We start from the raw sequence: 26,651 nt of genomic DNA, 5'->3' as shown, positions 1-26,651 counted from the left end.
CACAGAATAACTTTGCCCACTTTATTGCACAACTCTGACATACACTGCAGTAACCCTTTCATGTGGTTGCTCCTGGCATATGGAAGCAATACATATCCTATGCCATGACAGAACCAAGCACAAATCATTGGTTGGGGGTTGGAGTGGGCTGTGGAACATGCTTCAACTTTGCAAAATACTCTGTTAAATATTTATCCTAAGTGTATCTGTACCATTGTGTGATTAAACCTTCTCCATTATTCACAGCAATAGATCTGCTTATCATTATGACGTGCTGTCTTTTGAGTATTAAATGCTATCTCCAAGTTGCTGTTAGAATTTTTCTCTCCTCTTTTAAAAAATACTGAGCTACAACAGTCTGTTTCTTACTGAATGAGTTGTTTCTCATAAGCGAGCAATCAGCATTATCTAAATAAATGAAATATTCTTTGGGGCTCAACAAAACGCTTGTTAGGTTGAAACTAATCTGTAGGAAATGAATGGTGTTTGTTAGTCTTTGAGAACACAGAAGAGATTCATTTTGCATTAGTATTTTCAATAGTGCCAACGTAAATATGCAAGTCTCTAAGATACAGAGCTTGTTATTGTTATCAGATGAGGAGTGGAAAGGAATGTGGGGTTATATAATTCAGAATTATTATTTAACATGGAAATAGGCTGCAGAACGCACTCAGAAAATCCAGTTAAAATGTACAGTGGATGCTCTTTAGTGGCAGAAGAGATGGTCCTGTATGCCAGGAGCTCCCAGAATGCTGCATATTCAAATTACTCCACTGAAGTCTGTGGAAGCTTCTTGGACTCAGCACCCTTGAAAAATCAGCCCAAAATGTGATTTACTGAGTGGCTGTTCTGTTTCATGTTTTGTGTTTTTCGTTATTGTTTTTGCAAGCATAGGCAGGCTGATAGGAGTCGTAGGCTTGAGAAGCATGGAGAGTTTGATAGCAAAGCTGGCCTGCGCTGTTACAGCCACAAAACTTGGAGAAAAGTGCACCACTTTCAAACTTCATCATTTCCCAGAGACCACCATGCAGCTTTATCATAAAACTTTTGATTGAAAACATGCAGCGTCTTTCACGCTTCTCCGCAGCCCATCTTTGGGCCTTTAGACATTGTCTGGACAACCATGCACCCACAAAGTGCTGCTCAGAAATAGGCAGTGAATCTACTGGCTTCACTTTCACCTTCCTTCCTATCAGCATGGTGGTTTCTACATTGTTTCATGTTTCATGTGCTGTCTTTCTTTCCATGTCCAAAATACCTTCTTAAGAGTAACAGGCAACTCTGTATTTTCGGTCTTTCGGAGACCATAGTGCTTGCTAGACTTTTTGAGCAGTACTGAGAGTGCAGTGCTATGGGTCAAGGGATAGTCTTGCTTGACAAGAGCCTCCTGAGGCACCTTAGCAAGTTACTTATGCTGAAATAATCCTATTGGAGAACATGAACCAAGTGGCCTGCCCTTTGGAGCTGCTGCCTGCAAAGCAGCTAGCAAGGAAGCTGCTTAAATCAGGTGTTTAAAGTTAAACTTCTGGAGACGAGCCCTGCCTTCACTAACAAGGAGATGGCAGTTGGAGATCTAGACTGATTTATGACTGTCTACTAGAGTGAAAGGATCCATTTTCCACCACCAGCGCCTAACCTCTGGGTTAAGATATTTTAAGTTATAAACTTTTAGGTATTAAAGCTATTTGCAACTTACAGGCGAAAAGACCTGACACTTTAAAGGCAAACTATCAACTAAAATAAAGTGAGAGGATTATTATGTGCATATGAAGGATAGGAATAAATGAGATATTTGTAAGTGACATATATAGATTGTTCATGGAAAAATGATTGCTATGAGTAACGTGAAAATTAGTGCTGTAATGCACTTTGGCACGATCATGATTTTGCTTCTATCTTTAGACTTTGTTTTTATAGTACGGCCATTTCGGTAGCACCTGAAGTTTCTTTTACCTTCTGTTTTTGAGGATACTTCTTTTGGACTTAAGAAGTCATTATATCATGTTAGGTAGCACAACTCCTGATACAGAAAACTCTGAACTGGCCTGAAACCTTAAAAAGGTTTCTGCCATTGTGTTAAGTGTGACAATTCAGTTGGCAGAATTTCCTGATGACCAAATGCATCATGTACCAAAGCTCCTTTCTTTGGTCTAAGATCTGTAATGCTTTAAAAAGAACACCTATGTCCAGCCCTGTGCCTTCAAAGCTCTATAGTATGTGCTCGATATTTAGCTAGATCTTATCTACCATCAAAGCCAAACTGAAGCATGTGGCCCTATGCTTTGTTGGGCAAAGACCCTTCAGAGGTGTCATTACAGCCCCAGACTAACAGCTCTCTCTTTCCCAGATGTGCTAATTTCCACCATCAGTCCCTCCCTCAAAATAAACATATAGTCTCTTTCTTAAATGGGAGGACCATGCTGCAAAAGGGACGAAAAAGCTCAGAAGAGGGAAGTGTGAAAAAGTGCAGTTATTAGAAGGTCGAAGTCAAAGAAAAATAAAGTTACTCTGAACAGCATGTTTGTGCTAAGAACTTCTACCATTGTTTAGTTTTGTTTTGCTATCTGCCATTGACTGTCACATTTCACAAGTTAAGAAACATGTTATTTCTTTGTTTATTTTGTCAGCCTTAGATAGTCTCTGGAGGGAAATTATATCACTGTTTCAGTGGAATAGATTTAATTTGTTTGTGTCTTGTTGTCTATAGCATCTATCTAACTACTTATCTCTGAAGTTACCTCTCAGTCAAAGGTTTTCCATTTTGTTCACATTTTAACAGGAGGGAATTTGCACTTGATTGCTTTGAACACTTTCTAAGTTTGGTCAGCTATCTATGTATTTATTTTTCTGTTCTAGTGAGAGAAAATGGGAATTTAAAATGTATGGAGCCAGCAGAGGTTTAGCTGCGATTTGTTTCTGATGTAGAGGAAAATTGCCCAAGTAATCTTATCCCATTCATACAACTAATATGGCTATGAGGCTCTGATGTGTTGAACAGTAAACACCATGCAACATACCCTTAAGAACTGTGGCTTAAAAGATTTCTTATTTTCCATCACTCGGTTCTAGCTTTTGATGAATAAATATCAGGTCCTGCTTGCATTAATGTCCATGGGAGTTTTCATGAGTTTAAACAGGAGTAATATAGGTTCCTAGTTTATAAGCATATTTTATAAAAGTGATATTTATAATGCATTATGTAGTTAAATGGTGCCACAGGGTAGCTATGTGAGGAAAAATATTTCTGATGCAAGCAGGCTACAACAGCCAATTCAGACTGAGAATACATAAACTCACTATCAACATTTGGGCAAGGAAGGTCATGCATTCTCCAACAGATGAGGGCTGGAAATCTGGAATAAATTTTTACTATATTTTCCAAAAACCAAAAATTGAGATACCCATGCAGGGAAATGTGTGATACAGAAGATATTTTAGATGAATATGGCAATTTGTTTGGGATTAATGCCTATGGGTCATCTCACTCTCACCTTCACCAAGCAACATGATCTTCAAGCAAATTTATGCATATATATACACACACATCAAAATCCCAGCTCTGAGATTGGAGAAGTTGTAGGAAAACGTGGGGGGAAAAAAGGATTACATGAATCACCCCCATACCAAACCATAGAAAGTCAAATCCTGTCCCATTATCATCATTAGTGGAGTTTTCATCTGCCGCATGCTTAAATATTTAAATTTCTTTAATCAAAGTCAGTGTGAAGCACATAGGCTAGGTTTGAATCCAGTCTTTGCAGAATTTTAGTGACTCTCTTGTCATCTTCTTTCTTAATCGAAATATCTTGTGACATTTGGCTATGGTATTTCACACCTGACACTAAGCACATCGTTAAACAGCAATTTAACACATTGTCTTGCAGGACTTCTAAGGGATCAGAACTCATATACCAACTCATTCTTTTGCAATGGTGTGAGAAATTAGCAGTTGGCCAACCTGGGGCTTTTTAGAAGGCGTCTTTATGCACTATCCCCATTGTGGTTTGTATTTATCTTCTGTAATGTTCTTCCCTGAATATATGCAACATTAAATGTTACCCACTCATCTGATTAAACCTACACATTGTTTGACTGCAATTCTATTTCTTATATGCCACCTACCTCCTTTGCCACATCCTCACCATTCCTTTGAATTTTCCTCAGTTCCAGTGGTTGTTGAATTTACATTCTTCTCTGGGTTGTTAATGAGTATATCGATTTATACTGGCTCTGGTATCAATCCCTGTGGAGACCTATTGATACTTATCTCTCTTTTGACATAAAACCATTGAAGACAACTCATTGGTTCCTAACCGTTGGATAGATTTTTGTCTGCCTTATTGTATTATTATGCAGTCTATGCAACTCCAGCTTTCCTATTGAGTCCATGTGTAGCGCTACACTAACAATTTACTAAAAATCCAACTATCTTATGTCTGCCTTAATTAATTAAATTCTCAGTATAATTGGGTCTGAGCTTCCTTTCAGAGACCTAGACCAGCTATTAAATGGTTCCACATAATCTTCACCATTTTTGTCAGATTTTGTTTCCATAGAATCATAGGATAATTTAGGTTGGAAAGGACTGTGGAGGTCATCTTGTCCAAGGCCCTGCTCAAATTAAGTTCTAATAGATCCAGTTGCTTAGGGCTGTGTGCAATCAAGTATTGAGCACCTCCAGTGGTGGGGATTCCGCTGTCTGGGAAACCTGCTCCTGTATTTGATCACTTTCATAGTTAGAAACTCCAACCTTCCTTGTATTTGATATTCCTTCTACTGTTCCAACTTGTGTCCATTGTCTCCTGTCTTATTGCTGTGCTCTGTGCACCTCCAAGAAGCATCTGATTCTTTCTTTTCTGTATCAGGCAGTTGCAGGCTTCAATACAGTCTCTTCTCCAGGCTGAACAAGTCCAGCTCCCTCAGTTTCTCAGCTCCGGCACTCGACCAAGCTTGTGGCCTCTCTGGGATGTGCTCCAGTATGGCCATGTCTCTGTTGTAACTGGGAAACCCAAACTGGATGCAGCACTATAGATGTGGTCTCACAAGTGCTGAACTTCATGAGTTTTCTGTCATCACATTTTCCTGGCCTTTCTAGGTCCATCTGTAGGATGGCCATCTGGCATATCAACCACTCTCCCTGCTATTTGTTGTCATCTACAAACTTGCTGAGAATGGGCTCCATCCCATCATCACGTTGTTAATGAAGACTTTAAGCAGTATTGGTCCCAGCACTGACTCCTGAGGCATGTCTAGAACTGTGCTAGGTAATATACCTTTCCTGGTGATAAGAACTAACAGTATGAGCCAGGAACAGAGGAGGGAGATCCTGGCTCACTGGCATTGGCACCTGAATGAGAAATTGTGGCACTTCTTAGCTGAAAATGCCCAGAGTCTGCCCTGAGAGCTGGGGTGAGTCTGCTAGCTGAGAGCTGAATCTCAGAACAGCCAGGTATCCAGGGGGAGACAAAACTAATGCTGCCTTGAAGGCCAGATTCAGTACTGAAGCAATTTAGCAAATGTGCGATTCTTTGCATTTGGCATTTCATGGTGTTACCACACGGCAGTTCCAGTTCCCAGGCTGAAGGGCAGCAGATACAGTAGAGGCTGTTGCCATTTGCCAAAGGCAGTGAGGGCACAGCCCAGGGCTGTCTCTGCTAGGGACAAAGTCCATATTTCAGGTTTTGTGTGGCCCCACACACATTGGGATAGTGGAACCGACCCAGCAGATCAAAGGACTGCCCAAGGTATCCCTGCTTTCCACCGTGAGTGCAAGTTTGCCTCCTGGACCTGTTGCCGTATCGAGCACACTCTGCACAGCTTATGTAAATATTTGCACACTTTGTAGGCTGCGACGTTACTCCTTATCCAACTATCTTTCTAAGTAATGAGAATGTGGGAAAAGAGCCCCTTCTTAATACCTCTGTCACAATAAACATTCAGCTCCAGTAGCTGAGGCCCTGATTCAGTGGGAACCCTTACTGGGAAGGAGTGCTTAAGCAAATTATATCTCAATGGAATCAATAGGACTTTGGCACATGCTGAATGTTTAAGCACATGCTGAAGTGTTTACTGTTCAGCCCCTCATTTAGTTTCCATTTAATTAAATAGGATCAGATTCTCAACAGAAGTAAATCAGTGGAGTTTCTCCCAAAGGGGTTTTCCCAGTTTGCAATAATTGAAGAGTTGATCTAATGTCCCAACACTACTTCTTTTTTTCAGACACCTCGGTATCTGTCTGTCTGTCTTTCTACCTAACCTGTGTTATTTTTACCTCCTAAGTGATAAACTATTCAAAGAAGAGATGCTGTCAGAAGCAGCCCAGAGGGACATGGGTCTCATTAGTTACAAACGAAGTTCTGAGCGTCTGGTAAATGAAATGAAACTTTTCTGATATTATTGTTGTTCAAGCCTACGCTGATATAAGCATCTCTGTTTCTCCTAAGACAGGCAAGGATTTCTTTGAAAGTTTAGTGCTTCCACTCCAGATAAAAGCAAGTCATTTGCTTCTTTCATCATGTCAGTACTAATTTCCAAACAGTCAAAGCTGCTGCTAATTTATTTACTGAACACTGAAGCCCTGTTAGCAGGGTCTGCTACTGAAACTGCTTTCTGGCCTTCGGCTTTTGTTTGTTGACAGCCTGATTTCCCAGTAGGCCATTTCCACCTGTGTTTCTGTTGTTTTTAGTGCATGTCTTTCTTTCTTCTTCCCAGTGACTGTCTCCCAAATGGCTCCTGAAGGCTTTTCTCATCTTCCCTCGCTCTCTCATCCCCTTTTCCCTCCCAGCTGCAAGGACTCTCAGCTCTGCTTTCAGTCATTCTGCAGTTAGTGGTTGTCTACACTGCTGAGCTCCCATGGGGCACTAATTTTTGTTTCAAGGACAAGATTCAAAAGAGTTTGCTACACACAGGTTGCAGGGTGCACCTTCAGATGTGCCTTCAAATAGACTTTGGAGATTTGAATATATGAGCTGAAAATCAGTTTTTAAATTGCAAGGGAGGCCTATTAAGTGCTGTAAAAAAATTTTTTTTGCTTTTCTATTTTAAAAGCTGCATTAAAAAAGTAATATTTTTTTCCTTCCTCTCTCCCATGACATTGGGTGGAAATAGAAATTAGGAGACTGCCATTTCCCTTTAACTTCATGCATATCAAAGGAAGTGAGATGACAGGATAAAATGATTCCGAGAATGGCCAGCGTACCCTGTATCTGGAGGAGCTAGTGAAGAAAGATATTGAGATGTCGCAATGGTTTCTTTGCAACAATTCAGTGTGCCAGGAGCTTTAGGTGTGCAAGAAAGGTTCAAGATGATTTCCATGGATTGAAAAGTTTGGAGCCTGCACAGCTTTAAGGATTTATTTATTAAGATACTCTTTTAAATTTGCTACTTAGAATTATCCAGCATCCTTACGTGTGAGTGTCTGTGCATTTCTTGATAGGCACTTCATTCATACATATCTTCTGGTTTGCACGCACTTTATCTCAAACCCAGCAACCTGCGTAAATCTTTCTGTGGTCCATTATGAAAGGACTCACATCTAATGTCAGGTATACAGGGCTTCTAAAGATCTCCTATGCTTGCATGTTAAGTTCAAGTGGGATTTTATTACTTCGGTTTTGCTTGAAGACTTGGTTTCTAATGAGTCCATAAAACTTAAGGCACAACTGTTTATTGTCTAGATAATGTCCCTAAATATCTTGATCTAGGAATTGCAGTTTGGGGGATGCTCTTCTGGTTAAAACTGCTGGGCTCTTGATTTCTCAGACTGGATGGGTTTTTTTTGCTTCCTTGCCTCAGTTGCCCATTTGTAAAACAGCAGTGGTAAGATGAGCCAACCCCTAACGGGAACTGTGAATTTGTTCAGAAATAAATATTGATGGGAAAATTTTCAAAACTGTACTCAAAAGAAAGTATAGTAAACTTACAATGTCCAAAGACGTGTGCTTTGCCAGGAGGGCATGCCTGCACACAGAGCTATAAGCCAGGCATTGGAGCTATAATCTACTGACCTTGAGTAACACTTAGCTGCTGTATCTATCCATTTCCCAATAATATTGCAATAAGACTAATATTTACCTACATCATAGTTACATAGTCAGAATGAATTAATGTTTATAAAGTACTTGGAAGTCCTTGGATGAATGGTCTCATAGAAGTGCTAAGCAGAGCATGCATTGTCATTTCCTTGTAGATAAATACATATCATTTACATGGGTGTACAGAGCTGTTCACACAAGCATATGCAATGTCTCATCTCAGTGCACTCAGGTTAGCACAGAATATAAGAACAAACCCAACAGTCCTTGACAATTCATGTCATTTTGCTTTGAAATGAGTGTATTTTCTTTGAGAACAGAGCTTATCATGTAATCTCCAATGAAAGTTATGTTCTGCCTTTTTACAGTTACCATGATGCAAATGTCATTTGTACTCTCCTTCTTTATGAAAGTTAACAGTTATTTAAGAGATCAAAGTTAATTATCACTAAGGAGATCATTTTTACCTATCAACCCACTTTTGTAACCCACTATCACAAGTAGAAGCTTTATGCTAATCAGTTTTCTAATTTCCATAAATTACTGATAGAATTACTTTTTTTTTTTTTTTTTTGCAGCATGAAAGTAGATCTGTTGGTGAAAGCTCTTGAGAGGTAAAGAGACAGAGAGAAAAATGAGGTAAGGTGTATTTTCAAGATTTCGCCAGCTGAATGTGGTACCAAGAAAATAAAATTCAAATCATTAGTCTGATCGCATCACAAAACTTGTAGATGCTACAGCTTCCCTGCACTGCAGAAATCTGATGCCCACACATTGTTTCAATTTAACATGGTGATAGGAATGTAATCGAACGTGAGGATCACTGTGTGACTCTATTACATGTGAAGTGTCTCTATCAGAGCTGCAGAGACAGCATGCCAGAGGAGCTGAAATGTGTTGGTAGAAACAAACAGATATACCTTTTTAAAAGCAGCAGCATGCAGAAACTCTGCAGTGTGATCCAAGCATTTTCTGCTGGAGAGGGCAAGTTAGTCTATCCTCAGGGAAGATGATATTAAGAAAGAGAAAGAAACCCCTTCCACTCCATCACAGCACTTTCGATGTAGTGAGCTTGCCAAATGGAAGCTGCTATTGTGGAAGTTGTTACTGCTATGACTGACAGCTGCTGTAAAATATCCTCCACTACAGCATAGAATGAACAATAAGAAATCAAAATGAAACAGGTGTGGGTATTTTGGGTATCCTCTAGGTCTCAAAGTTGCATAAAATAATTGCTTAGTAATTAACAAGCTTGTTGCTACGCTGCTTCAGCCTTTTAAACTGATACTGATGAATTCCAGCATAAATTAAATTATTTTGAACACAACCTAGAGCTAAAGTTGCATCCATGAATCATTTGAAACACGCCATACTTTTGGATATCCATTTTGAGTTGGTAATAGAGCAGTTCGTCTTCCAGTGGACATCAGTAGATTTCTGCTTGACCACTGTTCTCTAGAATGAGGAGGGACCTGGGCTGTCATTTTGATCACATTGAAGCCCCAGTGTCTTCTGTCTCTGCCACAATACCTGTGGCATTTTCTATGGTGTTCCTCTTCAGCAGACTGAAGAGCTCAGCTGTTGGTCTGCCAAGTGCCTGAAGCACATTCCTTTTCCCCAGCTCCATGGCCACAATCAGTGCCTCATCCCCTCTCTCTGTCACAGGCACCTCTTATCCCTCAGAGCACTGTCTGAGCAGCTCTGCAACCCAGATGGGCCTCTAGAGCTAAATGTATGGGGCACCTGAAAGCACCCCAGGAACAGGCAGGCACAAAGGAAACTAAAAGGACCTTAGCTTCCCCCTGGCTGTGAGGTTTTGTGTCACTGCTTAAAGAAAAACTACACAAAACTATATTCTCTCTTAGTTTTTTTCTATTCTTTGACCTTCACCTCTCCTGCATGCATGCACCTATTTCTCTTCAAACACACGAGCCATCCCATTGAAGTCAGCAGGACGCTTCTGGTGCTTCAAGCAAAGCATGCATATGCCTGGATCAAGTTGATATTTACAGAAGGCTCCTTTTGAATTGGCTTTTGATTATACACCTGTGTCAGAGGGCTGTTCCTCATTGCAAATGTGGACAGTGAGGATCAGTGTGACTTGTTTCCATGTGAGAAACGTGGCGAAAGATTGCAAATACGACCTTTAACATTACAGACCTTTTTTAACTGTCATGTGCTATGCTGAACTGTGTATTTGTGGTTGAAAGAGAGCATAAACTATGATGCAGAACACTAAAAGATTTAGAAAAACATAACCTTTGTGCATATGGTTTGGGGTTTATTATCCCATTTATTTATTCTGCTGGATATCTGTAGGATAATATGATCAATGAGTTGGAATCCTTCTTGTTTCTACCAACAACAAATCAAACCATTAATAGGCCAATAAAACCCTGGGATTTGGAGAGAGGGGAGGAGGGGAAGTAATTGCATTGTTCTGATGCTAACGAGGCACATCTATCTTGAAATAACTGATTAAAGCTGGTGTCAACACAAGGCCTTAGCAAAAAAAAAACCCAAAAAACATGTTCTAACGTACAAGGTGTGTACTCCTGGGGTATGGGAACATGAAGTCACACTGGCAGCTCTTCCTCTGCTACGTGCTCTGTGCAAGTGGGATGTGATAAGTACCTCTGTCTGGGGGGGAATTTCATCCTCCTTAACCCTTTCTGTACACCACAGTGTCAGGCTCTCTGTGCAGTGGGTCAGGAGCACACAGGGATCACGGGGCACGTTGTGTGGCTGATAAATTGTACCAGAGATGCATGATTGCATAATGATAGCCACATTCATTCACCTGCCTATCAAAGGAGATGCATTAAAGTTTGAGCTCTCTTCCCCTGGGCCCACAAAAAGACATTTGAGTGTTAGCTTATAGTCTTTAACATTCCTCCCAACAGTGGGCTAAGTGCAGTGGGGTTAAACAGAGCCCCTTTTGCTTAGTAATCCATTAGCTAATGGGTGTGTAAGCCCATCAATTTTCTGTTTATTCCCTAACCCCATTAGAGTACACCTGCTGTGCATAAAAAATACACCTGACAAATCAGAGTGATAGTTGAAATAAAATAAATATCAAGTGTTGTTATAGCTGATCCATAGTGTTTAAAGTAGAAAGGGCATAACAGTGATTTGTGAGGGCGGAACAAAATAACGCATGCTGGCTCACAGTAGCTCAAGCAAGTTGATATAAATCCCCCAGCGATCTTGCCAGTTCACCTGTAGACTCCAGCACCTGAATGCCTCTTTTCCCAGCCCTGTGGGCTCCTCTGGATGGCTGAAGTTCACCTTCAAATACCATCTCCAAGCGCCTTCCAAAAAGCCACTGTGCTGCTAAGTGATAAATTAATTATTTGGGGGAGGGAGAGTGTGAGCTCGCAGGCTGCTCTCCCACGAAGGCAGCCAGAAGCTTCAAATCTGTCTCTGATACCAGGCCATTTGTTTTGTCACTTCATAGGTTTTATTTATTTATTTATCTTACAGCTCGCCCTGTGATTAAAACTGTTGGAACAGCTGTTAGCTGGTAGCAACTTTCCTTGTGCTGTTCCCTGGCGTCAATCAGGCAACCGCGGGGCTGCAGCCACAATGGGAGCTGCCGTGTGCCACTCTGCTGGGGCTGAGGGAGAGGAGGCATCAGCCCCAGCTGCCCCTAAGCCCTTGCGAGCCCGTGAGGGCTGCCCACATCCCCGGGAACTGCCGCAGCAGCCACACACCCCGTTGTAAAAGGAGAAAAATAAGGGAATAACAGTTATGAACCTATGGAACTCGTTGCCAAAAGCCATTACTGAAATTAAGAACTTATTGAAAAATTGCACAAAGAATTCACCACCTGAGGAGGCCGATGACAATACGACAAGCAAGGCGCTTGGGTCAAGGTGGTGAGTCCGGTACAGAAAACCTCTTGGGGCAGACAAATGGGCTTTGAAGGAGCCAGTCTTAGGCTTTTATGGACAGGAGCTGAATGCCCTCTGCCATCAGGTGCTGAGCAGTGGGCTGAGGGTACTGAGCAGCCGGGCCAGGGAGGGTGAGATGGTAGAGAACAACATGGGCAGAAGGTCAATAGTATCTGGGACGGCAGAGAATGGAGTAGCCTTGCAGTCTGTGCGGTTGGGGAAATGTGCATAGAAAGCCTCACAGGCTGAGGAAAGCTTGGGACCAGGTTTCTTGTGTCTAAACTCAGTTGTGAAGGAGAACGTGACCACAAACGGTGCTATTCCTTTTGCTGCTGAAGAAAACAAACATTGTGCAGGCTTTCTGCAATCACATCAGGCACCTCAAGCCTGAGTGTGCTGTTTGTGACAGGCTGCTCACAGCTGCTAGAGCCACAGCTGAGCAAGCTGAAGAGCTCAGCTTGCATTTAAGAAAAAAAAAATATCAAGAGAGCAAGCCCAGGTCAACCCAGTCCTTCCATGGAAAGAGCAAATTGCCAAAACCTTCAGTTCGGGTAAGGTGATGGAGGGAAGTTTGGAGAATCTGGCCTGCATTGCCTGGACTCCGTAGATTGCAGGCAGCACCGATGAGCTAAATAGCAGTGATAAAATGAGCGAAGCAGGTCATTGCTGTTGGGTTGTATTATCCACAGCCTTTGGCATTTTCCACCTGAATGCTTGCCTTTTCTTCCTTCCTGGCTTGCTGCTGCTATTATTTTTACATCATGGCTGTTGAGGAGTGTATCATTCACAACATACCTATCACAAAGTGATTCCTTTTTAAATGCTTAGGGAGATAGAAAGCTACAAACCCTGGGAAATCAGCCATGCCTAATATATTATGTAGAAGTTCTGTAATCATTATTGAACTAAAGTGCATTGAGTAAGTGGATAAAATCAGTCCCACTGTAGCATGTGTCTCCAGAGAGCACAGATAAAAATGCCTCGCACTTAAGTAGAAAAAGGTAACAAAATATTTCCAGTCCCAGCAACTGCATTTTCCCCCTCTATATAAATAGGGAACCCTCAGGAGAAGGCAATGATGCAGCAGAAGTTGAAGGCAAAGTTAATGGTGGCGAGGTGGGAGCGAGGCTGTGCTCTGGGCAGGCTGACTGTGAGCAACGCTCTGCAGAAATGAGGCTGAAGGCAGAGCTCTTTGTGACAGGGGCAGCGGGCAAGGAGGCCACGGGCAGCAAGCAAGACCCATGCAAAGCTGAGAGGAACGATGCGAGTCTGGGAGGAAGCTGTGGTGGAAGCTGCAGCGCAACGACCTCCCAGCTGACCCTCTATACAATGTTTGTGCTCCTTTTTCCTTAAAAAAAAAAAGTTTCCATAAACTTTTATGACAGGGTTCATCTTGGGACTTGCTTCTCAGAGATTGCCATGGCTCTCACACAGTTTTCCCACCTCAGTACACACAGGGGTGCGCACACACACACACACATACACGTCTGCATTTTTGTGCCTCCTGAGCTGAGGACTGAGCCAAGCTGTCGCCTTCCTACTGGGAGTCACTGAGGCATCCTCACTGGCAAGTTTATCTTGAGGTTATTCTCAACCAGACAACCTGTGCCCTTCAGAGCACACTTGTATGTACACATAATCAGTCTTTGCCTCTCTCACAACCATGGTCAAGAGCTGCCAGACTGCAGTGAATCACCATGATGTGGTGAGTCTCTCTTGCTGCAAATCCACTGAAACCCTTGTAAGATACATTTTCACATGAATAAATGTGGGGAAAATTAGGGATTCATATACTCTAAGAGAAAAAGGAAGTGAACAGTTTCATCTCCTTTATACAGAACAGAGTTTAGCTGGACTGGGACGTGTAGGACAATATTTCAGGAAAGGCTTAGGTGATCATATAATTTCTTTGACAGAGATCTTCAATGTGCACCCACATTAGGGATGAAGTTTGGGTCATTCATTGAAAATGAGGAAAAATATGTGTCTTAGAGCATTACATTTGCTGCTCCTGTTGTAGGCCTACACAAAAAAGCCACCTAGAATTGCAGTGTCTGCTGTTAGGCTGTGTCCCGGAATGACTATATTAAGCTTTTCTAAGATGTGTGCTCTTTCACATGACCTGCCAATCATGCTGGAGCCACGCCATAAGCTCTGGTCTAGTTGTAGTCTCAAGGGCACTAAGGAGAGGAAGAGAGAACAGGGTTGTGGAGTTGGATCTATTACTTATTTATCTACATTATTGACCTGACCTCCCCTAATGAAATATCAGCATTAGATGCTGGGGAAAAGGGATGCCATAGCTAGCTCCTTTTGGGAAACAGAGAGGTCAAATGAAACCCAAATCAGACAGCATCCCATTGAAGTGATGGTGGTGGGGGCGGGCAGGGAGGTGAGAATGAAATGAAGCAGCAAAACTGGTAGGTGGACAAGGAGGCAGCAACCAAACAGACCAACTGTCTTGCTGAAGCTCTATGTCAGGCTGCTTCACAGCATCTCTGTGTTGCATCCTTATTGTATGGAGTGGACTTTGAATGTTCCCTAGTAATTTTTGCACATTTTTATTAGTACGATGTTAATGAAGTGCATTTGCAAAGGGAAAAAAAAGCAGAAGGTGATGCTTCTGTGATGTTACTGTAGATGGAGTTAAGCAAGTATATCACAGCTCTGAGATAATGAGGTGGACGGTTGTCATGGAGGTCCCACTCCCCTGCTCGAGATACGCACAGAGGCCCAAGTGAGAAAGGTACAGAGTGCAATGGAATCAGAAAAAAAGCTGCTGTGATTCTCCATGAAAAGGAAGACAACTCTCTTAAACGCAACGCTAGAAGAGCTTGGCTTGCTTAGCTCAGCAAAGCAAAGACTGTAGCAGCAGCGTTTGCTCGCTATGTATTTAACAGGAGAGCTAACAGGTGAGAAGGTATTCAAAAGCACAGTGCTGGTACAGGACAAAACTGTTTAATGTTTTCTGTGCACTAAAGGAATGGGCTCCACTGACAACTTCCCTGTAAGTGCATGAGGGCAAATAAACTTAGATGCAGTAGATGTGGTTTTTTTAAAAGTTTGGGCAATGTGGCCAATGTGGCATTTGGTAAAGCTCTTCCAAAATCTGTCACATAAAACTGGAGGAGTCTGGAGCCGAGTTGGAGGCCAGGGACTGTGGGAGGCCTCCAACCCATCTTTCATGCATCAGTGCAATGTGAGTATTTACAGGAGAACTAAGATCAAGAAGTAGCAAATAGGAAGGAGCTGAGGAAAGCAAGCCTGTAACATGAAATGTGTCTTCATCTAACCCATGAAATGGCAGAAGAATACATGGGCTGTGATGCTAAGCAGAGTTATGTAAATGATTACATGAAGCAGCTGCAGCAAGAGCCTGTGGAGACAGACTTTAAAGGGAATAAGCAGACACAGAAAAAAGGCAGGAAACTAAAAGTGAAGGTAGCTCATTTTACTGAGGGTTCTTTAAACTTAATAAAAAATTAGAGGCACACACACAAAAATACAACCAAACCCACTGTCAGACAAAAACTATGCAGTCTAAATGACAACTACAGTTGCTGAAAAATTAAAGCCATCACCAGTTTAGAAAGCAGCAACAAGTCGTGTCACTATACACCTTATCCTAAGCCCCCATGCCTACATGTTCTCTCTGTGATGACAGAAGTCACTCCTCTCCCTTAAAGGATACAATGAATAATGGGATACATGTCTCATCGCAGCCATACCCGAATGTGCACCCTGCAACTTGGCCCCATATGGTTTGGGCTTTGGAGGGGTTTATTCTGGCATCAATTCATCATCTATTACAGTACTGAGATCACCCAGGTGGTTCGGATTGTCAGATGAGCATCACTGGGGCTCACTAGCAGACTCTTAAGCATCCGTGTGAACTAGAAGCCTGGTGGCTTGTGCCATCTTACCTCCTTCAACCCTACTCTTTTTTTGCTTAATGTGGCTGAGATGGAATTTCAGACAAAAACATCCCCGTTGGATCCAAACAACTGAAGCAGGGCTCTGGTTCTGCTGCATCTAGAACAGGTTGACTAATGTTACAACCTGAATTTAATCTTTAAGACTTCTTTTCAGCTACATGTAACCCAACAACTTTCTAGTGAGCTGAGCATAGAGCCCTCAGCTGCAGTAAGAGCTGCCAATATTTACACCATTTGAAAGAGAACCAGGAGAATTATCTCAGACAGAGGAAACAAATCTCTTGTGCTGACAGAGTAAACACATTTGGGATCTGACTTTGCCAAGAGCTCTCTTTTCTCTAGCTGCTGCTGGAGTAGATCTGTTAACATTTAAGAGATATCCAACACTATGTTGCAAGAAGCTGCTTCCACCTGCATGCTTTTAACTAATTTAACTTTTTTAAAGGAAATTTTTATTTAATTTAAACTGCAATCCTAATGTCCTTATTCCTACCTTGGAAATGCTTGGAGCCTTGCATTGTGTGGAGTTCAAAGGTTTTTGATATTCCCCATAAGTCTTCTGCACTCTTCAGGTCCATTTAGTGCCATTACATCAACCTTCCAATTGCCAGAGGTAATGCTCCCTATGATCCTCTCCCGCCAGAGGGGTACAGAATGAAATGAAACACCTAGAACCAATTTAGTAGCTGATGGAAATTTAGGAAGGGTAGCAGCATAGAAACACTTTACAAGAAACTTCTTCATGGTCAGATCAAGGAGCTGGTTACAACTCTACATATTTTGATGCAGATCTTGGAGCTGGCCCTGAGCAGGTGACTTAAGACCTGCTCCTGAAAGTGTTGCCATTGACTTAAATAATAGCAAGATGAAAACTTAGATCCCTCTGGGTCTCCAGCACTGGATCTAATACGCCTTTCTCTTGTACTTCATGATCACTGTGTTTAGAGAGAGACAGCTCTTTGCAACTGGGTACCTAAAGCTAGATATGCTCCTGAAATCTAACAGAAAAAATGTCTTGGCCCTTCAGGTAATTGACTAAACCAATGGAAATAACAATAACAAGATGAACATTCAGCATTATAAGTGAGGAAATATTGATATCCATCAATGACAAAGGAAGAGTCTCAGCACACCAGCATTCATCGTGTTTCACTTTGTAATCCCACGAATTTCTGCTTCTCTTTAGTTTCAGAAAGACAATTCAGTAGCCTCTAGCTTCTATATGTTTCTTTCCTAGTCTACTAGCCAGCAGAAGCAGAAAAATAAACACACAACTAGGAGCTGTATTCACAGACAGGAAGTAACTTTAATTAAATATTGTGAAAGTTGAAAAGTTTTTACAGCTTGAATTTCTGCAAAAAAATTATAACAATCTCTACAGTAGTTAGTTTCTCTAACAATAGAACTGTACAGTGTGTGTGTGTCTATTCAAAAAGATTTAGATAAGAAGGTGAAAGGTTAGTAGTTTCAGAGATGACTTCATTTTAGCTGCATCCTAGTACAACTGTGAGGAAATAGGCATACTTTATGCAATCCAGTCATTGTGAAGCTTCATCTTGTTAAAACTGATATCTGAATGTTTCCACTTAAAGCCATATTCTGTAAACAGCTGCATCTTTTACTTTGTAAAAGATAAGGGTGGTGCAGGGGCAATTATTAGAAATTCCCATTCATCAGATCACTATAAATAGCTGCAACAAAACAAAATTATGCACATTGCCAAAGGATCTTTGGACACTGGTGTAGAAGACTACAAACATCAATGGCAAACACTGGTGTCAAAATCGCTATGACTTTGAGTGGAGCTCTACAAGAATAATTGATGGTGTCACTGGACAAAATATGGCTTTAAATTTGATTACATTATCGTGCTGTTGCTTACTATGTGAATTAGAATAATCGCTTGGAATACAGAGAAGCAATAAACTGATGTCTCTCACATTTTTTCCAGTTTTCTCTTCTTTTATTTTCTCATCATGAAAAAAGAAAAGTTTCCTATTTTCTTCCCTTCCCCCCAAAGATCATACTGTGACATTCTAGTGAAACCATTGCAAAATTCATACAGGAAGCATGCACAGTTGCAGCATCGTTGTAAATGATTTCTTGCTTGACTAGAAAAAAGTTATATTGTTTTAAGGTAACAAAACAGTTCTTTTGTGCTTTTCAATTCCTTTTTTTTTTTCTTAGAATGTTAGTGATGATTGACAGTTCTGGTGCACAGTACAATGTACAAGTGAAATGAATATGATTTGCATTGTTAAGGCATCCAATCTGCTGGTTTATATTTATGTGAAAGACAGAGAATTATACAAGCAGACTTAAGAAAGAAAGTATTTTCATTGAGTTCTATGAAGTTTCTCCCCATATTTAATGCACAAAAATGCGTCACTCCAAAGAGGAGAAATCCCATGCATATTAATAGAGTAAAACAGCATTAGTTTTTGTTAAGCCTCAAAAGCAAAGGATACATTTTTTTTTAAAATCTACATAACTAAATGCTACAAGAATAATATGCTACTTTTTGCCATATATTGGAAAAAACTTCTTAACTTACAAATAATACAAAAATAGACAATGGCTTTTGGGTGGAAATTAAAAAAAAATGGAAGCATGGTTTTAAACAATACTAAAAAAACCTTTAAATGAAATGTTTTAAAATCACATTTAAACAGCTAATACAACGGTGAATGACCAAACAAATCAGCACTTTTCACATAGCAAACATACACAATAAAATAAACTTGGTAGGGGAAAAAAAAGCAATGTACAAATTCCAAAGATAAATACATTATTTATATGGATATTTTACAAATTCCCCTTTAAAACGAATAAACAAAAAACAGAAACAAAAAGGGTTTTTTTTCTTTAATTAATTTTGCAAGTATGTGCAAGCTAAAGGTAGTGAGCTCTTTTTGCAAAATATGCAGTAAAATTCTTTTTTTTTGTGATATTGAAAAACTGTCTTAAGACATTAAAATGTATAAATAGAACAACAACTTTGGCAAAAAATCACAAAAAATCTACAGTATTTATAACTACATACAAAACACAACAGCAAAGAAAAAATATCAGGTAATGCATCTTCAGAGCTTTGCTGCCTCTTTGACTAGTAGTTTTTAAGAACACTTCCCAGATAATGATAGCAAAATTTTTGTAAAACAGAAGCTATGGTTTTGATGTGAAACCTTCCTAACAGCCCCACCGCCCACCCCCCAAACTCATGTTTCCATTTACTATTCAAAAGCAGTTACCTGTTGCTTAATATATTATGATACAAACTGAGAGGGTCGACTGATACAGGAACGTTCCTAGTGGGAGGCTGACGAAAGCGTGTGCTTTTAGATTGTGAAGATGCAGAACCTCAGGTGAGTCTGTTCTCATTCTGCCCCATAAAAACAAACAGATCGAGGGGAGAGGGGCTACGTCAAAACGACCCCACGCGAGACGGCCACAGTCTGTGCTGTCAGACGGCTATGCAAAACCCAAATGGCATCTTATACACAGCTCAGGTGACGCTAAGCTTGATGAAGGCCACTCATTTGGAAAGAGTCTGATACATAAGCTAAGGAGAGAGCCATGCTAATCTCATTCTGCAGTTTTAGCATTATATCTAGAGGCACTGGATTTTCAGTTCAAGAGGAAATGTGTTATTTGCATCCTTACATTTGCTTTCACCAATTTCTCTTGTTGTATTATTTACACAATTATTTAGCTTGATATTAAAGACAGAAGTTACTAATCCCACCCCTCATTCCACCCTTGCCATCCAAAAATATCAGCTTTCTAGAGAGTGATATCTATTTAATTAGAACATTAAAAATGCATCATATTAGCTAGTCACCACTGGATAACAACCTGTATGAGCCGACCCTTAATTAAATGGCCATAATTCTTCTATGAAAAACTAACTGGCACTTCTATTCTGTCCCATACAGACTTGAATGTAAATGACACCAGTTCATTTTTCTTTACACAGCTTTAAAAAAAAAAAAAAGTCATAAATTAAAAATGTGGAGTTCCATCTCTAGTGTCCCTTGTGTAATTGTATGATTTATAAAAGACAAATGGTTTTGAATTAAATCAAGCCTTAAAATAACACAAAAAAAAAAAAAAGAAGAAGAAAAAGCAAGCCCCCACTCCCGCAAGAAAAAAAAAAAAGTGGATTTTTTTCTCTTTTAACCAACATACAATAAATATATCTCCCAGGTATTTGGGATGGACAACTTGAATCAACACCTTGCAGTTATAGATTGTTAATTTCAGTATTTGCAAGGATGGTGATTTTTGTTTTGTTTAAAAATCCGCAGTTATTGTAAGATTCTTCTTTATTTCTTTTTTATTTTTAAAAAGGCCTGAGTAAAAAGTTCCACTCTGGGACTTGTATCAGATTCTCTCTGAAGCAGAATTCAACCTCTTCATTAATAAAATTCTTCAAGGCAATTCTTTCACATGGGGGGAACAATCATGCCAGATATAGCTGTCAGAAGGAAAGGGTAGGGGGCAGGGAGAGAGAAAGGAGGAAAAAAGTTATATTTGTGCATTATCAAGCAGCTTTTTAAATCCTCAGAGCTTTTAAACATTTCTAGCAACATACTCAGCCACATAATCCAGTAGAGACAACTATGCACACAGTAATCAGGGGAAGTCTCATTCTGATTAGAAAGTGGTTTAAATCGCAAGTGCCTTCTGAAATTAGTTGTTTTCTGGCAGAAAAAGTGCACTTCCCCTGATATCAGAATCAGACCTCAAGTGAATATTCTGATTTTAGTTTCAAAGTACTTATGAGACTTAAGCCTGACCCACGCATTGCCACACATTCTATTAGACTTCTAAGAGCAAAGCAGGTACTTTCTCCACCGAGAAGAAAACGGCTGGAGACTCACAGGCCAGCAATATTACAGACCTGGTTGGGTATTAGTTGCATTACGTACACTAACAGTGGTTCATTCTCCTAGGCCAGTTTTCTTCTACAAGTTTGTGTTCAGCCTTGGAACTTCAATATGCATTTCCAGGTGCTCAGAAAAGGACTTAAATTCTCAAATCCAATTCCCAAACTGAAATATGTCCTTAACTGGCAGTATAGCAGACCGGCGTCTCATGGTTTTATTACACTTGTAGCAGACATCACCAACTACATTGAGTGAGTCATATGTTAATGTTAATTTAGGATGTCTTCTCTCTTTTTGGCAAAGTTGAATCATCAGTATTTCTTTATTATACTTCCTAACATCATTTTCTATGAAACCCCCACCTCTCTTAAAGAGACATTCATTAAAAGTCAACAGGTAAAGTCTTCTACCTAGCTCGACCTCCAGTTAGGTCTCCTTCTGTTTATCAGAGGGTCTACACAGATCAGACGTGCCAAGTGTCCAAGTGATATACTATGAGCAAGCACATCATTACAGGAGGTAGTCACGCAAGCTTATGATGAAAACTCTAACACCAATATATCTTTAAAATACCAGTTGTAGGGTTACTTGCCAAAAGGTAGAAAACAGATTTGCCTTCAGGTTGGCAGTACTTCATGGGTACATTATTTAAATGCTAGAAGTGCCTGCCATCTCAGACATCTGGACATGTAATTTCTTAAGGAAGAACTCAACCCTGTGACTGGTGCTGATTCATTGTGCTTTAATTACAGCTGCAATTATTTGATAAGAACAGAGCCAAAGTAAAAGGCTCACAGATTTGGGGTTGGAGGGGGAGAGGAGGGAAATGTTTTCTCCACAAACACCACCATATGTGCAAGAATTACAAGTCTAATCAGCAAGGGGAGAACAGCTCGAGTAAACTGCACTGATTAAATGAAATAAAATGAGAGGAGAAGGCAAGAATGCAAAACACATCCACATGTTTGCAAAAGGCCATCCTCAGAGGCGACATGTTGCAACTATACAGCAGCATTTTGATTCCTAGAATTTATCATTCAGCAATGTTTTTATGTGGAATCACTGTACTGATTGTTTCTGCTCCACGCGATGGCTCTTCAAGGAGCTGAGAATGAGGATAAAAGTGATAGAGTGGTGACTTCAGTAGCTTTATGTCCTACAGGAAAACACTCAAGTGAGTAGCATAGAGGACACCACTGTGTCTTCAGTGTTCCTTGGCAAGGTATTTCCTGTCATGGGCTGTCTTTGGCTGTACCACAGAGATAATCTGAAAATATTGCCTTTTTTTTTTTTTTTAAGAATCCTTGCTGATTTAATCAACATTGGATGAAACAGCAGCAGCTTTTTTTAGAAAATATTCCTAAAAGGTTTTATTTCAGCAGTGTCTAAAGTAACAACTTCTGAATCCTCACAATTGGACTATCCCTTAGGTCCATATGGATAAAAATGAAGGAAACTCAAGCCAAGCAATGCTTTCACTCTTATGTTTGCTCCATGCTCTGCTCTTGGTGTCCTTAGAGTGTGGGCTGGATTATGAACCCCAAACCATGGACCTCTAGTGCATCAATAAAATAGGTATTGACAGCAATTGATACAGTCAAACAGACTAATTCTGCTGTGGCAACCCTGCAAGGCAGCCACCTACAGCTAAGAGTGAGGGTGTAATATTTTCCCTATCTGAATATATGAAAGACTCATGAGGGCATGGACCTGAGACACGGGTTTTGCCCCACTTCTCCTCATAGCTTATTGTACTACATTAAGCAATTTGATTTGTTTTCATTTCTTACCTTTGGATAACAGTTTTAATCCCTATTAGTAAAGCACTTGGAGATTTCTGGATGGCAGTTGGTTAGCAGAATATAGGGTGGGACTGCAGGGCTTGGGCTTTAGCACATATGTTACAGTGCAGAGAAAAATAATACTGACAACAGTGCTCCCTCCTTTACTGCTAAGATAAGCAATGTTGAGCAGATGGGAATGGGTAGAGTCTTCCTTTATGTGATGAGTGCAACTGAGCAGAGTCATATGGATAATTAATCCTCTGTGCATTCTACTTCAACCTTTTTTGTCCTTTTCATCCCTTTCTAAATTCTAAGCTTTAGAACAAGATGTGATTTTGCTTTAGAAAAAACACCTACACCTCAAAAAATGTCAAAATATTTTTCCAACAGAAAAAAATCTGCATTTAAATGATTCTTCAAAATCAAATCCATTTCGGCAAGAAATGGTCAAGATTTGTCTATCTCTTGGGACAGCACAGCTGTCTACCCTGGGTAAGAGCCCAAGCAAAGGTAACATATTTGCAACTCCTCCCTTCATGGCTTAGACACTTCCCTGTAATTACAAATCAGCCATGCACCTTTTGCCACTGGAAACAAATGGTACAGATGCAGATCTTTGCTCATTTTTTCAAAGCATTATTGTTTTTGAAGAGCTCTGAAATTCAGAATAAAATTACAAGGCAAATGGCAAAATGATATCTTTTCTGCCTAAAAGCTTTGATATTTCCATTCTTTCCAAGTCTTCATTTGCATCACTCTACTTTTATTCTGTAAGTGCTACATCTAGTCATGCAAATGCTCTCAGATTTAGCATGTTATTGATACTGAAAACAGAGATATCAGTGGGAAACAGTGTAGGTATGAGATCACACCACCTCCAAAAAGGAGGGCGGAGAGTAGAAAAACTCCCACCAGTGGGCATTATTTCTTCTATCATATACTAATTTGTATTTGCTGCTAGCAAATTACAGAAATAATGTATTTCGAGTTTTACAAAATTGCATGGCAAAGAGAACATCAGATAAGCTTAGCTGTTGTTTTACTGAGTTCTGCTGATATCTAAGCTACATACGGAAAGCTTGATTGCTTTCTGATGTATCCAGAAGCCCAAGAGAGATAAGCCAGCCTCCTTGTACATGGTTGTTTATTTAAGCAATAAGGCACAACCAGCAGTACATTTCCGAGTGATTATTACAAGCCTCAGGTGGTGTCAGAAGGCATGGGACTAAAGATTGTGTGTCTTTAACTCACGAAGAAGTCAATGATGACCTAGAAATGAACCATCTCTCGGTGTCTCATTCCTATTATGAAAACTGAATTGCTAAATAAAAATTAGGGGAAATCTCAGATCTGTGTGGTTTCTAGGCTCCAAGGGTCTAGATGTAATCTAATGAAGAGGCAAGTGGCAAACCCCATTTGGGTCTGGTGCTCTCAGCTCATTCCATAATTTCTTTTCATATATGAGCATGTGAAATCTAGGAATTCCATGAAAAGAAAACAATTCCAGAAAAAGCTTTCTCCTGTTGCTTTTTCTCTCCACTCACAACAAGAAGTTGGGAGAAGGTTAAGAGAAAAAAGAACCCAAACAAACTATTAACATTAACATGTTCAAAACCTTCTGGCAGTCAACTCTTAACTCCTTTTTTATTTTTTTTTAATTTGGAGGTGAAACATTTTTTAGCTGCTGCTTTTAAATTTGTAGCATGTTGGCAATGCCAAATTTCTAAAATGTGCAAAAATTAATCTGAGAACGTTGTGTTTTATCCCTGTCACAGTCTGTATTTATTACAAGGCCTTGCCAAAGGTATATCTGCAAGGATTCCTCCTCCCAGTTCACCAGCATGAAATGCACTGAGGATAATACTTTTCTTCAGTCACAATAGATCTCAGCTTTTATGAATTAATTCCTTCTACTCTACCTGTATATACTTTTTTTTTTGTCTGTTAATAGTGCTATCAGCATCATACCCACAAGCCTGATGTTTCTCTTTACAGATGCTGTAGAGTGACTTGAAGTCTGTGGAACTATCCCCCCCTCTGCACATCTTTTGAACACGGCTTTGAAAGATCAATGCTGCTCAATGATCTTTGGATAATTTGCACAGGCACGTGGAAAGGAAAACAGACCTGAGGTATGGGGGAAACACAACGATACCACAAAATCTTTCCCACCTCTGGCACACCTGGAGGCAGCTGACTGCATCTGCTTATGGAAACTCCTTGGTCTAAGCAAGGATGAAAATGTCTCTCTCAACACACTATTGCTTAGTGAAGTAAATACACAGGAAGGTTTAGGCACAGGTTGTAAAACAGGATGAACCAAACAATCAAATGGGCAGTACTGATCTTTGCAGCATCCTAAATTTGTTAAGCTCTTGTCTGTCACTCCCTGGCTGAATCAACACTTCAGAATGTGTTTAGGTGCCAGTGTAGGAATAGTTTCAATGAGAGTGGAAGGGACGCAGAAAAGGAGTGGAGCCTTCAACCAACAGTTGAAGAGGCTTTCAAAAAGGCCGTGCACCATCTATGGAATTAATTGGAACAGAAGCACATTAATCCATGAAAACTAATGTTTGTCCTAGTATGAGTTAAACTGGAAAATGCTGCTGTTAGTTTGTAATGTGTCTTTTAATTATGAAAGGAAAAGGTTTGTGCCAAGCTCTGACGGTCTATTTGCTCTCAGGAGGATTTCTGTGCAAGTGTACTATGACAAAGGAAAAAAAGGAAGGGAAGATTGAGTGACGTACTTCAGGAGAAGGCCAGCCCCTGGAGAGACCCTGCAGTGGAGTACTTGCTAGAGTCCACAAAAGACTGGTCTGATAAAGGACGACAACAGGGAATAAAAGAGGAAAGAAAGAAAAAGGATGGTATTAGTAAGCTGAAATATTACTTGTTTTTATCATAACAGTAGGTCTGTGCTTTAAAAGACATAGCCTCTCAATTCAGCAGTATTAGTTGAGTTAGAGATAGGGTGGTTGCTGAACACCTGTGTAGGACTAGGTGGGCCGGTGGTGGAGTTAAGTTACTCTTTACAGGAAGAAACTTTAGGCCAGAGACCACCAGTGATTCCCCATTGTCTTCTATCCCCTTTGACAACTCAATGTGGCTCATAGCCGTGCAAGGCACCAGGAACTCACGGTTTTCAGAGCAGACACCTATGTTCCAGACTTGGTTTCACCTACCTTGCAGGCTATTGCCATTGGTGCTGGTGCAGGTGGGAGGAGGAGAAGTTTGCGGTCTCACGACAGGCGCGAAAGCACTCTTCTGTTTCACTGCTGAGACCATGTTGGCTGGTGAGAAGGAGAAAATCCCAGAGGAACTGCTACAGTTTGAGGGGAGGCTAGTGGAGGAGGCCATTGTTGGACTTGATGGCACAACTAGAGGAAAAAAAGACACACCCCCAAAGGCATTCCTTAGTATTAGATAATCAGCAGGCTGAAGAAACAAGGGACTTCTGCTTCTTGGATGCACTGGGTCTAATTCGAAATGTCCAAGGCCTTTACTGCAGTTAGATTTCTGGTTGCTCACAAAGTGTGAATCATTACAAGAAATCCACTTGTTTTGGGTTTTGTTTTCTTTTCTTTTCTTTTCCAGGTGTTCAGGAGCAGAAATTCTAGTAGCTCCTAAACACTCCCTTTTTCTTTGCCACTGCAATTCTTTACTCTCACACCAACCCTGTCCTGCCTTCCTGTTTCAAATTTTTGTAGTCATTGACATCAGCCACTGTCCTGGTCTGAATTTGCAATGTTTTTGTGTAGGTGGATAAGAAGGAATCTAGACCACGGAGGTAACTCAGAGGTTACAAAACTGATGGGCAAAGAGAAGGTTACAGAATTAATCTGTATCTGGAATTTTTAATTTGGAAATTTCTGAGTTTTTAACTAGCCTCTAAACCCAGAATTTTAGGCTGTGATTTCCTTGCAGCAAGATAACTCCAGAAAGACCTCTAGGGTTTCAAGCAAACTTGAAGAAGGTAGAGAGGTCTTAGTGGTGTCAAAATTCAGCAGAAATGGTTGGGTTTATTTCTTCTCTCAAACCCTGCAAGAACTAGAGTTTAAAAGGAGTTATTCTGAAAGATAGGAATATATATATATTTTCATGGAGGCTGTCCAGCACG

General features: G+C 40.5%; 1 protein-coding gene across 8 annotated transcripts in view; it reads right to left on the bottom strand.

Annotated features, from left to right (window-relative positions):
* Window positions 1-17,160: 17,160 nt before the first annotated feature.
* EBF1 (EBF transcription factor 1) overlaps window positions 17,161-26,651 on the bottom strand; it is a 279,938-nt gene continuing 270,447 nt past the window's right edge. For 4 of the 8 annotated variants that reach the window (XM_054079476.1, XM_054079477.1, XM_054079473.1 and 1 more), the window contains exons 15-17: window positions 25,717-25,911; window positions 25,282-25,350; window positions 17,161-20,338 (exon numbers count right to left, since the gene is read on the bottom strand). In XM_054079476.1, coding sequence (XP_053935451.1) covers window positions 25,283-25,350; window positions 25,717-25,911 — 263 coding nt within the window. In that variant the 3' untranslated portion in view covers window positions 17,161-20,338; window position 25,282. The remainder of the gene's footprint in view (window positions 20,339-25,281; window positions 25,351-25,716; window positions 25,912-26,651) is intronic. The other 4 variants (XM_054079480.1, XM_054079481.1, XM_054079478.1 and 1 more) reach the window with 1 other exon arrangement.

The sequence above is a fragment of the Cuculus canorus genome, chromosome 14 (assembly GCF_017976375.1).
Source record: "Cuculus canorus isolate bCucCan1 chromosome 14, bCucCan1.pri, whole genome shotgun sequence".
Taxonomy (NCBI): domain Eukaryota; kingdom Metazoa; phylum Chordata; class Aves; order Cuculiformes; family Cuculidae; genus Cuculus; species Cuculus canorus.
This window is presented reverse-complemented; position numbering and strand designations above follow the sequence as displayed.